At 59.7% G+C, this 15,646-nt stretch overlaps 2 protein-coding genes across 7 annotated transcripts in view; one reads left to right on the forward strand and one right to left on the reverse strand.

Moving 5' to 3' along the window:
• The window catches only part of PC (pyruvate carboxylase), a 118,097-nt gene that overhangs the window by 98,754 nt on the left and 3,697 nt on the right, over window positions 1-15,646 (forward strand). For all 6 annotated transcript variants that reach the window (XM_041721780.1, XM_041721781.1, XM_041721778.1 and 3 more), the window contains 5 exons: window positions 2,076-2,238; window positions 4,486-4,668; window positions 14,520-14,664; window positions 15,008-15,097; window positions 15,185-15,406. In XM_041721780.1, the coding sequence (XP_041577714.1) occupies window positions 2,076-2,238; window positions 4,486-4,668; window positions 14,520-14,664; window positions 15,008-15,097; window positions 15,185-15,406 (803 nt within the window). The remainder of the gene's footprint in view (window positions 1-2,075; window positions 2,239-4,485; window positions 4,669-14,519; window positions 14,665-15,007; window positions 15,098-15,184; window positions 15,407-15,646) is intronic.
• Window positions 7,715-12,001, reverse strand: LRFN4 (leucine rich repeat and fibronectin type III domain containing 4). Its single transcript, XM_041721782.1, has 3 exons — window positions 10,901-12,001; window positions 9,105-10,463; window positions 7,715-8,557 (listed from the first exon to the last, which is right to left on the reverse strand). Exons 2-3 carry the CDS (start codon window positions 10,451-10,453, stop codon window positions 7,996-7,998), a joined length of 1,911 nt encoding a protein of 636 aa, XP_041577716.1. The 5' UTR covers window positions 10,454-10,463; window positions 10,901-12,001; the 3' UTR covers window positions 7,715-7,995.

The raw sequence follows: 15,646 nt of genomic DNA on the forward strand, positions 1-15,646 counted from the left end.
GATTCAGAGCCCCACTTTCAGAACCAGGCTGCTGAGGAGGCTGGGGCTGATGCCCCAGAGGAAAGTCTAATCCTTCCATATTTCAGATGAGGAGTGGAAGCTCAGGTCAAGAGAGTTGCCAGCCCAGCAGAATTGTCAGTGTCGACCCTAACTCTCCTGGTTTTGTTCCATTTTTATTTTACTATATACGTATTTTGACATAATTGAGATGTTATGTGTAGAGTTCCTCTTCTACTTTTATAATTTTTTTTTTTAAGATTTTATTTATTTATTCATGATAGTCACAGAGAGAGAGAGAGAGAGGCAGAGACAGGCAGAGGGAGAAACAGGCTCCATGCACCGGGAGCCCGACTTGGGATTCGATCCCGGGTCTCCAGGATCGCGCCCCGGGCCAAAGGCAGGCGCCAAACCGCTGCGCCACCCAGGGATCCCCCTCTTCTACTTTTAAAATTAGTATTAGTTGAAGGCATCCTCCAGGCCAGTAGTCTTTCTAGAACTGTAGATGTGTGTTTCATGACTTCCCAAAATGGCTCTCCATTGCTAGCGGGTCAGGTCGTTTCTGGTTTTTGTGGCTCGTAAAGGGTGGTCACACCATTTTTGTGTCTAAATCTTTTCCTTCGCCCCTGAAGGGTGGGGATAGACTCTTACAGTGCAGTTACCCAAGCAAAGCCTAATCAGGTTTCCAGATTGCTTGTATCAGTTTGTGCTCCACAAGCACTGAGTACAGACCTTTAAAAAATCTGCTCCTTTTATAAACCATTCAGTTGTTTCAGGATCATATTTTGAGCCATTTAAGTGTGAAGCCTTGGCTTTGGGCCAGCACATCTCACACTGGAACTTTTCTGACAGTTTGTTCCTCCCCTGACCCCCACCTGAGATTGAGGATGCTGTGGGGGCGCCTGCCTTTGCCCAGCAGGCACACACAGGCCTCCAGACGCCTTGTTCTCTTGAGGTAAAGGCTGAATTGAGGTGGCCGCTCCAGCTTCAGATTCTGACTCCATGAGACTTTGCCCCATTGTGCCACTATAAACTCACTGTCAGTCTTGGGCCTGCCACAAGCCTGCTCTGTTAAGGATGGAAGCCTATGCTTGCTCTGGAGTAGGGGTTTTGTGTCCAACACAGACCAGGGTGCAGGTTCCTCCCTGGTCACTGGCCACGCAAAGCTTGGGTGAGCTGCAGCCTCTCTGACCCTCAGGCTCCTCCTCTGATGGGAATGACAGATTCAGAGTATCACTGTGGAGCACAGGCTGGAAAAGAACACAGCCTTAAGCCCGTGGTACATGGACATAGGGACGCCCGGTAGTCACTGTCGCTCCCATGAAATGCTTTAGTGGCAAGTACAGGACCTGGGAGAAGATCTTCCAGTGCCGTTTACAGGCTGTCCCTGCCACAAGCCTCAGTGACAATACATTTATGACCCTGAGTTTTTTTGTTTTTTTTTTTTTAATAGCTGTTCCACTTGGATTTGTCACTGTCCTTAGGAGCATGGCAGTCAGTGAGGCTGAGCTTATAAAATCATGCACATTTGGAGAGCTTTGTGCACTGAGATCTTCTTTAGGTTGGGGTCTCAGGCACGAGCCCAGCCTTGACACACCTCCTGGGCGGAAGGCACTCTCACCGAAGCATGTCCCCTCACAGCCTCTCCCTACAGCCCTCACAACCCTGCTCTCCCACCAACTCCCTCCCCTCCCCCCATCAGGGCGTAGTACCTACCACTCTCAGCATGAGCAGTTGAGCCTTCAAATCAGGCTTCATCAAGGTTGGGTCGGGGGAGGTGGGAGGATGGAGAGACCCTAGGGAGAGGTTAGGGCAGAGTATGGGGAGGCATCGTTTGGTGGGAGGGACGACAGCAGGTAGATGTAGATATTTCAGCTGGCCCCCCCCTCCAGCTGCCCTCTTCTTACTCACACTGCCCAGAGTTCCCAGCCCCCATGGGCCCAGGCAGGGGCCATAGGTCTGGGTGGAAGGATCCTGCTGCCCCAGCTCATGAATGAAGAGCTGGCAGGCAGGGATGGGGATCACCCTCCCCATCCATCCCCTGCCTCATGCTCCCCTTCTCCCTAACCCCCCTGCAGTGTGGATCTGGTTCACGCCCAGATCCATGTGGCCGAGGGCCGGAGCCTGCCTGACCTGGGCCTGCGGCAGGAGAATATCCGAATCAACGGTTGTGCCATTCAGTGCCGGGTCACCACCGAGGACCCTGCACGCAGCTTCCAGCCCGACACTGGCCGTATCGAGGTAAGCCAGCATTCCAATGGAGCATGCACCGGCATGGTCTGGGTGGGAAGACCCTCCTGTGGGCCCGGCAGGGAGTAAGAACCCTCGCTTCGGTTGGCTTAGGGTACACAGGAACCAGGCTCTGTCCAAAAATAAGGGAGAGCCTTCCAGGGGGAGACTGCCATGAACACAGACGAAGAAACCAGTGAGTGAATCGTGCAGAACAGAGAGCAGACCGGTTAGGTGGAGCCAAATGTAAGCTCCCCAGAAACGAAGCCCAGGCCCTGGACTTTGGCTTCTTACGAGAGCCCAAAGACAGAGTAGTAGCCTCTGTCCTTTGTGGTTGGCAAGGCAGAACCCAAGGATTACTGCAAAGAATTGGGGCCCAGTTGTCCCAGTGGAGGAGATAGGCCAGTGGGTCCCAGTGGAGGGGCCCATTAAAGGGTGAATGAGGGAGTCAGGGAAATTGTGGAGGGCAGGGAAGAGGCAGGCTTGGGCCACCAGTGGCTAGATGGCCAGCTGTGGAGGTGGACCTGCCATGCCTCTGCCCCAGGAGTATCTCCCACACGCCCTCTCTTTTCTCAGCACAGACAGCCCCCCATCCACACGCCTTCCCTCCCCACTCCCAGCCTCTGGATCTGCTTGGGCAGGAGCCCTCTGAACTGCTGGGGTGCCTGTTTCCTGGCCCTCTAGCTCATGCTGGCTAAGAATACCTCTTGAACCTGCACATCAGCAGCGCTGCTCCCAGCTCTGCAGGTTTACTGCCTCCCCATCTGGTCTGAGCCTCCAAGGAAGTGGGACATGTGCGAGAGCTCAGGTTCTGGTCCAGGGAGAAGCCCAGGATGATTTTGAGAAACAAGTGATGTGGGAAGGGAAAGGGAATATCTGGATTCTGAAAGTTGCAGAATTCTGGGAGTCCTGAGACAGCTGCCACTGGAATTCCATTTCTGGAACAATTCAAGTCCATAGGTGGGGGCAAGTGCTAAGGCTGGAGCGCTGTCTAGTGGGCCGGCCCCTGACTTCTCTGCCCTCAGTGGGGAAGGGGCAGCCCTGCGACGCGCCACTGCCTTCCTGCACCTCCACTTCCAAGGCCTGGCTCCTCTGAGCCTGGTTTACCACAGAATATTTTTAGCTGACAGTTCCTGCTCACAGCTGAGTGTTCACCCTTAAATATTTTATTAAGTTCCTTTTTATCGAACACAGGCCTGTGTCCCTTAGAAGCGGAAACATGGTGCAGTGGGTGTCCCAAGCCCCTTGGGCTGTCCCTCCCACTCCCCATCCTCCTACCTCACTGGTGCCTCACAGGGGTCCCCCGGCCCCAGGTGAAGGCTCTCCCTGCAGGAACTCACCCCTGTTCTCATCACAGATGTTCATGTGTGTACCAGTTACCCCATACATCCTAAACCCCTTCCCCCCAGGACCCTGTCTCTGTCCAGGCTTGGACTTGGAACCCCCCCTTCACCCCCCAAATCTGCCTCTGGGACCCGTCCTCTTCTGCCCTGCTTCCCTCTCTCGCATGCGAGTATGCACCTGTTCTCCCAAGAACTCTGCATCCAGCCCCTCTTGCCATTCTCAGCTTTTCCTCTGCCTCTCCTCCCTCTCCCTTCCATTCTCCCCTTTTGAAGGAGGGGGAAGTGAGGGGACACCGAGGCCTTCCTCATCATTTCACTGTATATGTTAAAACAAAACTCCTCAGCTTGCCTTCCCTTCTTGGCCTGCTCATGCCCTGCAGTGTCCCTGTCACTAATCTGAATTTGTACGTTTGTCTACGGCCTTGCCCAGCAGGCTGGGAGCCCCCTGTGGACAGGGACCCTCTTTTAGCTGCTCACCCTGGTGCCCACAAATGCTGTGGGATGAATGAATTTGAAAGGCAAGAGGGTTAGGCAGGAAGGCGGGTGGGAGGTTGGGGGCTTTGGCTCCTGCCTGCCCAGGGCCCCTGTCTGTGCTCTGCTGAGCTCTGTGTCAGCCCTGAGCTCTGGGCGTATAGCCCTGGGACTGGGAAGAGCAGGGCCTCCCCTGTTCCCCCTCTTGCCTCTTCCCCTGCCAGCTCTCAGGGAGAAGGAAGCAGTTACTGGCACCCAGAGCACGCAGTACACCCCTGGCTTTGTTGGCGAAAACTAGGCAGAACTTCACAAGCCAGAGTTGGTGCACCTATGCTAGGAACAGCCCCCTGCCACATCCGCCCTTGTCCAGCCTGGGGTGGGGGTGGGGCACATCTTGACTCCTGCTTAAGACCCAGTTCCTGACCCTGCTCACCTGTGCCCACAGGTGTTCCGGAGCGGAGAGGGCATGGGCATCCGCCTGGATAATGCATCTGCCTTCCAAGGAGCTGTCATCTCCCCGCACTATGACTCCCTGCTCGTCAAAGTCATTGCTCATGGCAAAGACCACCCCACGGCCGCCACCAAGATGAGCAGAGCCCTTGCGGAGTTCCGAGTCCGAGGTGTAAAGGTGAGAGAGGCTGTATGCTTTGCCTGCTTTCTAGTCGCTCACAGTCCCGCTCAGTTCTGTCCCTCTGCTGCACGGGGACTCTCCCAATCGCTCTGCCTCTGCTGGTGCCAGGCCCCTCAGCCTCCTGGGAGTAGGCCTCGGCATCAGATGCTCAGGGGACCCTCGGCCAGAGACAGGAGACTTGTTCCGGGGAGCCCCACACTCCTTCTTGCCCTTCTTAGGTGAGATCACATGGAGTCTGTGTTCAATCCACATATTGTAGGCCTCCTTCTGGAAATTCTGATCCCGCATGTTGGGGTAGAGACCCCAGTTTTGAACAAGCTCTCAGGAATTCTGAGTCCCAGGAAAACCCTGGGTGAGAGCACAAGCCTGTGTGGATGAGGTCACTGGGCATAAAATGAAACCCTTGTCTGCCCTCACAGCTCCCATCCCCTGGCCTGGCACCGGCATCATGTTGGTGCTTTTGGGACAGCGAGGAAGGGAGGCTGCAGCTGGGAGGCCTGAGCAAGGGCAGAGTGGGGCACATTGCCCATCCTCAGGGCGTTCCTAGCCCAGCTGTCAGGCAAGGACCTGAGATGCTCGTCAGCCCCTCGGTGCCCCCTCTGTAGCTAGAGATGAAGCCACAGCCACATACTGCCTTGGCCTTGAGGGCCAGCACTGCCTCCATATATGTGGGCATCCCCTGGGCAGATGCTGCCAGCAGACACTCTGCGGCACAAGAGCAGGAAGGAGGGCTCTGCCCTCAGTGGACTGTGCCACCCGGCCCAACCATGGGGGTGGTTTCTGGGCAGACCAGCCCTCAGCCTCTCCTGGGAGTGTCCAAAGGATGGCGCCCAACGCAGAGGATGCCCTCTCTGGCCTGCCCTGCACAGAGGCACAGGGTGTGTGTGCTGAGGTGCTGGCTGATGTCCCCCTTGTGTCACCTTCTCCTCTCGGCTGCCTCCAGTCCTGCCTGGGGTCCAGGCTCGGCTGGTGAGGTCAGGGCATACTGTCCTCTCACCTGCTGGTCTGGCTATGTGGTGTGTCCTGGCAGGAGCCCTGGTAGGTGCAGAAGCCTCTTGAAGCATGTGGTGTGGAAGGAGGGAGGAAGCGTACCTGTGGGGTCAGGGCTTGGTCAGCCATCTCTCCTCAGGCCCTTGGCCCACCTTAGAGGGAATGGCTGTTCCCTGGGTGTTGGGGCATCTCTGTGCACTTCTGTGGGAAGCCTCGGGGCTCCTGGTCTGGGGGCTATTCTCTACACAAGTACAGAGACGTGTTGTGGCATCATGTGTTCAATGTGCTGCTCTCTGAGGGGCCTTGGGTTTCCCCACATGGTGTCTTAGGGGTGCTTTGGGGGCCGGGTGGCCAGTATGCACCGTGGCCCTGCCTGCCTGCCTTTGTGGCTCTTGTTCTTACTGGTAAGCCCGGCTGGCCCTTGTGCTTGTGCCCCTGGGCCACTGGGCCTTTCACCTGCCCTACAGCTGGCAGGCTCCTGCACACCTAGTGTCTGAGAGCCCTGAGGGCGGAGAAGGGAGACCAGAGCCTTGTGGCTCATAAGGAGGAAGTCTTGGGACACGTGTTTCTGGTTCCTTGGGGCACCAGAGTCCTCCCCAAATGTGCAGCCTGACTAGGCCGCTGGCTCATGCCACCTCTAGAGCCTCCCGCACCCAGCACCTTGCAGCACCTTGCACCTTCTCATCTTACACACCATGGGCCCTCCCTCCCCTCTGTCCTGTGCCACCTCTGCCTTCACCCTACAGCCCCTTAGAGGGCCCACGCTCTCCTGCTATTCTGTTTAGGACCTCATTTCATTTAATTAAACCAGGATCTCTCTTGAGCCACACCCAGGTATGTGTTCTGGGGCTGGGAGGGCAAGTGCACATATGTCAACACCGTGCAAACCCACAAGTGTGTGAGCTTGTCTAGCACACGTGTGCACACACACACCTGTTGTTCCAGTTTTCCTAGGGGCTGCCCATTAGAACCCTGGTGGGCCTCAGAGAAATGTCCATGCACCCCTTGGCACATGTACTGTGGCTGCCACAACCTGGGCACCATTATAGGCTGTGGGGTGCCTCACTGGGGCCCAGGCACCTGCATGTTCTTAAAGCATCTGGGTGCACCTAGCCCAGCGGAGAGCCACACATCTGCAAGTATTTGTGTCTGGAGCACGGATTTCCTTCAGCTGACACTTGGAGCTGTGATTGTTCAAAGGCTGGCAGAGCCTGTGCCCAGGGCCAGAGGCTGGCAGGGGTCTTGGGTCGAGAGGAGGCAGAGCAGGGCATGCCCACTCCCCCCAAACTCCAGCTCCTTGGGGTGGGGAACAGAAGCAGGGCAATGGCCCTGTGGGTGTGGGCACCCCCTTCCTAGTGTTTACCCCTCCAGTGTCCAGCAAGGGTTTGACTCAGTCTTTCAAGATAAGCCCAGAGCAAAGCCACAGGATGGGGAGTGGAGGGCATCAGTGGAGCAGCTGGGACCTCAGGGCCGCTAGCACTGATGAACCTTCCAGAAGGTCTTGGGCTGATAGGGCAGTGGGATTCCAAGCGTATTCCAATCCCTCCAGGATAACATTTTACAAATCCAGAAGATGCCCTGAGAGACGGTGAAAGAGGTTGTCCCTGATGGAAGCCATGGGGGCCTTCCTACTGAGTTAAAATGACTGTTACCAGACAAGGTCCCTTTGCCCTGAAGGGCTGTGCCACATCCCCTGTGCCCCTGTTGCCACTCTGTGTACCATGACATCCATGCCTCCATGAGGATGTCAATCCCCTCCATGTCCTGCCAGGAAGGGGTATTCTCTTCCCTCACAGACATAAGCCCAGGGCCCAGAGGCTCAGTCACAGCCCTTCCCCTTCTCTAGGTGCTGGTCCAGCTCACTTGGGACAGGAGGTACCAGCCCCAAGCACTTGGCCATTAGACAGATGAGGATGACGGCACATACCCCAGGCTGTTTGGGCCACCTCTATGGGGCTAGCAGCCCCAGGCCTGACCCTGTCCTGTGTGCCTCTACTGGCCCATGCTTCCCCTCCACTCTCAGGGAGCCTAGCAGGATGAGACAGGCTAGCACTGAGGTGTACCCAACAATTTTATTATAAAGAAAAACAAGACTTCTGCTTGGTGGCTGCAGCCCCTGCCTTGGTGGCTGTGAGCACCTGTTGGAGGAACACGGGTCTGGAGGCCAGAACCAGGGATAGGGCCCCCTGTCCTGCCAAGTACAAAGGGAGCCTGAGGTACCAAGGGTAAAATCAGGAGAGACTCCCAGGCAACGCTGACCCACCAGGCCCCGCAGCTGCCCACCCCATGCCCTCTGCCCCTTCCCCAGCCCACCCTGGGCTGACTCCCTTCCCATCACACCACACTCTCCTCCAGCTGCTCCATGCTGCCCCCCACCCCCCGGCACCCAGCCCCAAGCAGCCCCCCATGCACGGAGTGGCTCCTCCGGGCCCAGGCCCCTCCAAGGCGCCTGGCATAACCGTAGCACCCGCTGGCGTCTCCCAGGTCCAGGGAGCAGCTGCGTTGGGGCCGAGGTGGTGGGCTTCGTGGCGGGTGGGCCTTGGGCGTGGGGCTGGGGCCTCCATTGGTCTGGGATTGGACGTGGCTGAGCTTGAGGGGTAGGCGGCCATTCCCGGCCCCCCGGCCCCGAACCAGCAAGGCCACAGTGAAGACCAGTAAGGCAGCCACCAGCACACCCCCCACGGCCACGGTCAGGGTCCCGCCCAGCACATGGGCCTGCAGGGCGTGGCACAGGGGTGCAGCCGGTAGCGTGGAGAAGTGGGCACAGCCCAGCAGCCTCGTGGCTGTGAGGTCGGAAGGTCCAGCGGCAGGTGACAGGGCCAGCAGGCAGAGGTCATAGTCGGCACCAGGGACTAGGTGCTTCAGCAGGAAGTGGTGGCTGGAGGCTGGGACGATCCTGTGGGCAAGGGTGGGTGATCAGAGCCTGGGTCCAGGCTCTGGCCCCAGCTCACACCCCTTCACTGCACACCTCCCACCTTCACTGCATGCTCCCAGGTCCAGCTCAGATCACTCCTCTCCCCTAGGACCACATGGGCCTTGTCTGTTTACTCAAGAAGGCAGAAAAGCCAAGACAGGCATGCATGTGTGCAGCTGGGGACAGTGCAAGGGGACAGGCAGGCATATGTGTTGATGCACAAGCCCAGGGCAAGCCAGGGAGGTGGTGAAGAGTCACGTTGTCAGAGCCAGAAAGACCACACGTATGTGTGGCCCAGGCTGGTGTGCTTAAATGCAGAGACCAGATGCCAGGAAGCCTGTACTTGCTCAGCCACACCAAGAGACTTCATGGGGCACTTCCCACCTCTCCCTGGTGCCTGCCCCTCCTCTCTCCCTGCAGGCAGCTCAGAAGCTGAGGAGGGGTGAATGGAGGTGGCTGAGTCCGGGAGGGGTGAGGAGGGGCAGCTGGGAGTGAAGCAGGGGCTGCGGGCTGCAAAGCGCATCCTCACCGGTAGATGAGGGTCTCGTCCTCGCTGCTGTTATACTGGATTTGGAACATCCACACGGGGTCTGCTGGCCGCCCTGGCCCCCAGCTCACAAGCCCTGAGGTGGCAGTCACCTCCGTCACCTGCACAGCCGGCTCAGACTCGAGTGTCCCCTCACCCTCAGCAGCGGTGCGGGCTGAGGCAGCAATGTCCGAGGGCCCAGGGCGGCCCCCCTCAGTGCTGCCATTCCCACCATGGGGCAGGGCCAGCACTCGTAGCTCTACGTGGGCTGTGGCCTCACCAGCAGGGTTGGTGGCAATGCACGTGTAGCCCCCCGCGTCCCCAGATCCTGTCACCCCAATCTCCAGGGTCCCGTTGGGGAAAGCCCGGGCTCGAGAGGAGTTGCCAACCAGCCGGTCATCGGGGCCAACCCAGTGCATGGTGGGCGCAGGGTCGCCAAGGGCCCGGCACCGCAGCGTGGCCCGCTGGCCCTCCAGCACCCAGAGGCGCTGTGTGTGGCGGGCAATGAGCGGAGGCTCACAGGAGAACTCGCCCTCGGGCACTGCCCAGAAGTAGCGACCAGCCAGGCCTGGAGGGGAGGCGCATGTCTCTAGGTCGTCAGGCCGGGCCAGCCGCCGCAGCCACAGCAGCTCGCAGTTGCAGTGCAGGGGGTTCCCGCTGAAGCTCAGCACCAGGGGGGCAGGCGAGGCCTCTGCGTCGCGCCCCCGGGAAAAGAGCGGGTCGGGTGCCAGCGTGGCCAGGCGGTTGGAGGTGAGGTCAAGACGGGAGAGCTGGCCGAGCTGCGCAAAGGCACCCGGGGGCAGTGCATCGATGAGGTTGTGGTCCAGGTTGAGGGTGTGCAGGGCAGGCATGGCACCGATTCCGGCCCAGGGTACCTGCCGCAGGTTGTTGTAGGACAAATCCAGGTCCTCTAGGCTGTCCAGGAAGTCATCGAAGGCCCCAGGTGAGATGCGGCCCAGCTGGTTGCCACTGAGGATGAGGTGCTGCAGGTTGACAGGGCCCCGTAGGCTGCCGGCGCCCAGCTCCACCAGCCTGTTGCCATCCAGGTGCAGGGAGCGCAGGCTTTCCAGGTCCCCAAAAGCGCGGGCCCCAATGCGGGTGATGGCGTTTCGGGACAGCGTCAGGTCCACCAACCCTGTCATGTTTCGAAAGTCTGGTGGCCCCAAGGCCTGGATGAAGTTGTCAGCCAGCCGCAACTCCACTGTGCGCCGGTCCACGTTGGGTGGCACAAACAGCAGGCCTCGGTGGGCACAGAGGGTGCTGAGCGATTCAGAAAGGTTCTGGCAGACACAGGGCAGGGGGCAGGCGGCCGCTCCACTGGCCAGCAGCAGCAGCAGGAGTGGCGGGGCCATGGTGAGTGCCCTGTAGGGAAGGGCCAGGGCCCCAGGCACAGGTGGGGCTGGGACAGGTGTTGGCTGTGCCGGTGGCCCAGTCCCAAGGGCCAGCTTCCAGAGTCTGGCCCACGTGGGGGTCAGGGTCAGAGGCCCAAGGGGCCCCCCAGGGCTGAAAGAAGGCCGGGGCCTGCAGGGCCAGGCCCCCCCCCCCCGGAGTAAAGGTCACATTTCCCAAGCCGGTAGGGGGGTCCTGGCTCTGGGGATGGGGTGCAGCATGAGGCAGGAAGCGGAGGTGGACACTAGAGCAGGGAGGGTCCCGGAACTTCCTTTCTCTGGCGTCTCCAGGAACCGCCAGCCCCCTCCCTCCGCGCCATCCCCTCCCCCGCCCGGGAAGGCGCCCCCCCAAGCCCCTCCCGTCGCCCCTCCCTGGCCATCCACCGCTGCTGTGCCCCGCGGCCCCCTCACCTGGTGTCTGTAGCTCAGGGGGCGCGGGCCGGCCTCCCCGCGGGCCTGGCCAGCCCCCGCCGACTCCAGACCGCTCTCCCGCGGGGGCGAGGCCAGGGGCTGACCGGCCGCCCGCCGCGCGCCCTCCTGCCCATGGCGCTCGGGCCCGCGGCCCCGGCTCACTCGGTTCCCGGCACCTTTTCCCGGCGGCTCGCGGCGGCGGTGGCGGCGACAGGCAGGCGGGTGCGCGCCGGCGAGCACGCGCTCCGCGGACACGCACGTGGAGGGCGGACAGGGAGGGGCGCACCGGGATCCACCCGGGCGGGCTGGCTCCCGAGGTCACGGGGACACGCGGCCACTGCAGCGCCCACGGGTGGCTCCTGGTCACGCCCGAGGCCCGGGCCGGCGCGGGCCCGCCGCGCAGTCCCCCGGCGCTGCCGCAGCGCACTCACCCTGGCACAGGCGCGCGCGCCCCCGGCCACCCTGGCGCCCCGGCATCCTGCACCGCACGGGCGCCCGCCGCCGCCGCGCGAACCGTCACTCTGCAGACAGCCAGACAAAGCGCCAGCTCGCGGGCCCCTTCACCATCTCCCAGAGACGGGAGCCTGTGTCACATGTCGCTGGGCACCCTCCCCAGCACACCCACACATGCCCACACACCCACAAGTCCCCGCACCCACAGACAGGGCCGGGCGCAAACCCGCACTGTTGTTGGGACCCTCACAGACACACGCTGAAGGTCATAACCGTTCTGCATCACCGAGTCACGTGGAGGGTCCCCAACAGGCAAGGGGCCTGGGGTGGGGGTGAGGGGCTGGGGCGACGCCCCCGGCAGGCCTGCTGCGGGGTGGGGCAGAGAGGGCTCGGCCTCCCGGCTGGCGCCGTGCCCCGCCCCTCCCTTCCCTTCCCGGGCTCCCTGCCCCGCCCGGCACGCTCGGGAGCCAACCGGTCTCTGCCTCCGGCCCGATTGGTCTGCGCGGCGCCGTTTCCCAGCAGGCCGGCGGTGGCACGCCGTTTGAAGCTGTGCGTCAGTGGTCCTCGCCGAGCCGGCAGCCCCTCCCTCCCCCTTCTGCCCCGGTCGGGCCATTTCTCTGGGAGAGCGGCCCAGGGTGAGCTCGTCTGGGCTGCGAGGAAGGGCTCCCGGTGGGGGTTGAGATCCCCGATTCCTCGCTTCCTGCCTCCGGTCGTCGGGGCTTGGGTGGGCGCGCTGAGTGCTCGGACCCAGGTTGCGCCCTTTGGCCGTTGGGAAACAGGGGAAGTCACCACTTTCTCCAAGTATCTTCTAGTCCTTAGGCCACCTGGACACCCCGACTCCCGTCCCTTTCCCTTCCTTTCAGACATGATTCCTAGGGGCCGGGTAGGCCAGCCCCCTGGGAAACATGGAATTCTGATTCTGCCTGGTAGAGTAGGTAACCACTGAAGTTATTTAACCACTGAAACACTACCCGTCTTGGCCAAGGGGTATTAATTGCACATACACTTACCTCCTAAGGCCGAGAGTAGAGATGTGGCCCGTGAGGGGCGCAGCCACCTGTCAGCTGGAAGCTGTTCTTAACTGTTGGCACCCCATGGGCCCCAGCTGTTGGATTTGTAAAATGAAGGCACTGAATTCCAGCCCAGGTCCACTCTGGTGCTCAGTAGCATGGGCTATCTTTGTTCCTCATTTCACCTTCCAGATGTTTCATTCTAACCATACAAATCTACTAGCATCCATCACAAGCGGCTCTGTGCTGGGAGTTAGGGTACATGAGGAACCAGATGGGCCTGGTTCCTGCTGGCATCCAGCTCACAGTACGTAAGGACCACCCATCCCCCACAGAGTTACAAAGGGGGAGGGGGGGCCTACAAATGGGAAATGTAGGGTGGAAGAGGGGAGGCCTCTGAGAATGCCTCTTATCCCTGTGTGGTTCCAGGTTCTTTAGATGGCTTGAGTTTATCTCTTCAGATGCCATGCTTTGGTCCAGTTGAAATGTTTCCATCTCTTTTTTAGGAGGGGCAGCCACTAGTTTCAGGGACAGGCAGATCTGTCACACCAGTGGCATGAGGCAATGTTGGCTGGGTCTGCAATGACTGTGGGGCAGACAACCTTCCCATCTGGGCCTCCAGGTGACAGGAGCCCAATTTGGGGGTGGGGGGCAGGTAGAATTTCTGAGTAGCAGCAGTGCTTCTCATCCCATGCAGGGCCTGGAGTCCCTGTTGAAGTTGCCAACAGAGGTCATGAATGGGTGACATGGAGGTGCCTTATCTGAAGTGACAGCCGTGTGGTCACAGGCACATTGCATGCTGGAATCCCACCCACGTGGCCTGGTAGTCACGGGACATCTCTGTGTGCCGGCTTCCAGGCCCCCGTGTAGCCTCTAGGTTGGACTTGGACCGCTCCAGCTTCATGCTGTTATCCAATAAGTTAATGAGCAGAAATGAGGGATCTTGTGTACAAACGGGCAGATACAGATACCCAAGGCAGCACAATGCTCCCAGGGCTCCCAAGTGTAGGAAGAAGGCAGACATGCAAAAGCTGAGGCCTAGGGAGGCACTTTCCAACAGCTGACCCCACAGAAGCCTACTAAAAAGGGGGAGGTACAGATGAAGGCCTTCAAGTTCAGACTGCCAGGAAGAGCTTCCCAGGCAGGCACAAAGGAGTGGAGGCATGAGAACACAAGGCAAATTTGGCAAGGCTGGAGGTGGCCATGACTTGGAAGTGTGGCAGAAGGCATGACCTGGAAACAAGGGGTCATAGAGTCTAGAGATGGCCATGGTAGAGCCATCTGGCTTGACCAGTGACACAGGAGTGGGTATTGGGGGCGATGGAGTGTAGGTTTGGGTAACTGGATGGACAGTGAGGCACTCAGCAGAAGGCAGAGGAGGACTGGGTGAAGGAAGCTGACTTTGGACTTGACAAGGTGGGTGAGGGCCACACAAGGAGAGGTGTCCAGGAGGCATTTCTACTTTAGGGTCTTGGCTCTGAAGCTGGAAGCCCAGGATGAGGCCACCCAGGGAGAATGTGCTGTGTGAGGAGGAGGCCCAGTGACAGCTCTGAGAACTCCATCCTGCAGGGGTTAAAGGAGCCCCCAGTGGGGACTGGGGAGGAGAGCAAGAGGTCTTGGAAGCCCAGGGTGAGAAGGTCCAGGTGGGAGCTATTAGCAAGTGAAGGGTGGGAAAGAGCCCACAGGAGATAGCCACAAGGAGGGATCTTAGCAAGAGTACCAAAGTGTGGCTGTGGGGAGTGGAGAGGTTGCAGGAAAGGGGGTTGCTAAAGGTAGGGGACATCTGTCAAGAAGCATGGCTGGGAAGGTGAGCATAGCTACTTTGTCATGGTGCTGTGGGAAAGGCCTGACCAAGTTTCTAGGTTGTGTGAAGGGGAGGTGCTTATTTCCAGATCCCTTAGGAAGGAGGAGCTGATTCGGCATATGCTCTGGAGTGAGCAAGAGGGGAGGAAGTGGACTCAGCCCCCTAACAACTTACAGGACTCTGCCAGAATAGGGGGTGGGTGAGGAGGTTATCCCACAAGGAGGCCTCAGACCTCAGCCTAGTATCCTGGGGAACATGGGGGAGCTATGCTGGCCCACGCTGGCCCCTTCAGCCTCTTTTCTCCCCATCCCTGCTACATCATGACACCCTCCCACCCACCTCTATCCTGCAGACCAACATCCCCTTCCTGCAGAATGTGCTCAACAACCAGCAGTTCCTGGCAGGCACCGTGGACACCCAGTTCATCGATGAGAATCCGGAGCTTTTCCAGCTGCGGCCTGCGCAGAACCGGGCTCAGAAGCTGCTGCACTACCTCGGTCTGGCCCCCAGACTGCCCTGCTCTCCCCTCCTGGCCCCTGTCTAGAAGAGCTTCCTAGCACCCACTGTCCCTGCCCTCATTTTGGTCCTGCACCCCACCTCCTCTGCCTCTTGCCCACCTTCCTTGCTCCTGATCTTAGAGGTGCCCCCTCGTCTGCCCACACAGCCCTCAATAGGTTCCCACTGCCTGGAGCCAGGAGGCCCTGGCTTTGGAGAGGACAGGGGCCAGCTGGAGGAGTGGGGATCCTGGAGGAACCCCTTATCCTCAGGCCCATCTACTGTCATTCCTGCCCTCAGACACTCCCCAGCCTGTCCTGACCCCACTACCCACTCTCTTCCTAGGTCATGTCATGGTGAACGGACCAACCACCCCAATCCCTGTCAAGGCCAGCCCCAGCCCCACGGACCCTGTTGTCCCTGTGGTGCCCATAGGTAGGTGAGATTCCTTCTGCCAACTTGGGGACGCAAAGAGGAGGTTGTTGCCCGAAGGATGAGTACTGATGCCCAGTTCTGCCCTAGGCCCACCCCCAGCTGGTTTCAGAGACATCCTGCTGCGGGAGGGGCCTGAGGGCTTTGCTCGAGCTGTGAGGAACCACCAGGGGCTGCTGCTCATGGACACAACCTTCAGGGATGCCCACCAGTCGCTGCTGGCCACTCGTGTGCGAACCCATGATCTCAAAAAGATTGCCCCCTACGTTGCCCACAACTTCAGCAAGCTCTTCAGCATAGAGAACTGGGGAGGTAGGCTGGAAGAGGGCGGGAATGTGGGACAGCACCTGAAAGGCACTGGGTATCCAGTGTGGCCACTGGCCACTCCAGAAGCTGGAGATGTTAACATCAAGGAAACCAGTGAGAAGTGAACAAGGCATGGTGTTCATTTGTTCAGCAATGACTGGTGCCCACTCTGGGCAGGCCTGGTGCTGGGCATGAGGTCGCAGAGCTGAGACCCTGGTATGCTCAAGGTCAGAGAGCGGCCACCAG

Source organism: Vulpes lagopus, chromosome 11 (genome assembly GCF_018345385.1).
Source record: "Vulpes lagopus strain Blue_001 chromosome 11, ASM1834538v1, whole genome shotgun sequence".
NCBI lineage: Eukaryota > Metazoa > Chordata > Mammalia > Carnivora > Canidae > Vulpes > Vulpes lagopus.

Coding starts and splice junctions, on each gene's coding strand:
- LRFN4 (XM_041721782.1), bottom strand. CDS start 10,453: ATGGCCCCGCCACTCCTGCTGCTGCTGCTGGCCAGTGGAGCGGCCGCC. Junction 8,558..9,104: donor GACGAGACCCTCATCTACCG/GTGAGGATGCGC, acceptor CCTTGCCCACAG/GATCGTCCCAGCCTCCAGCC.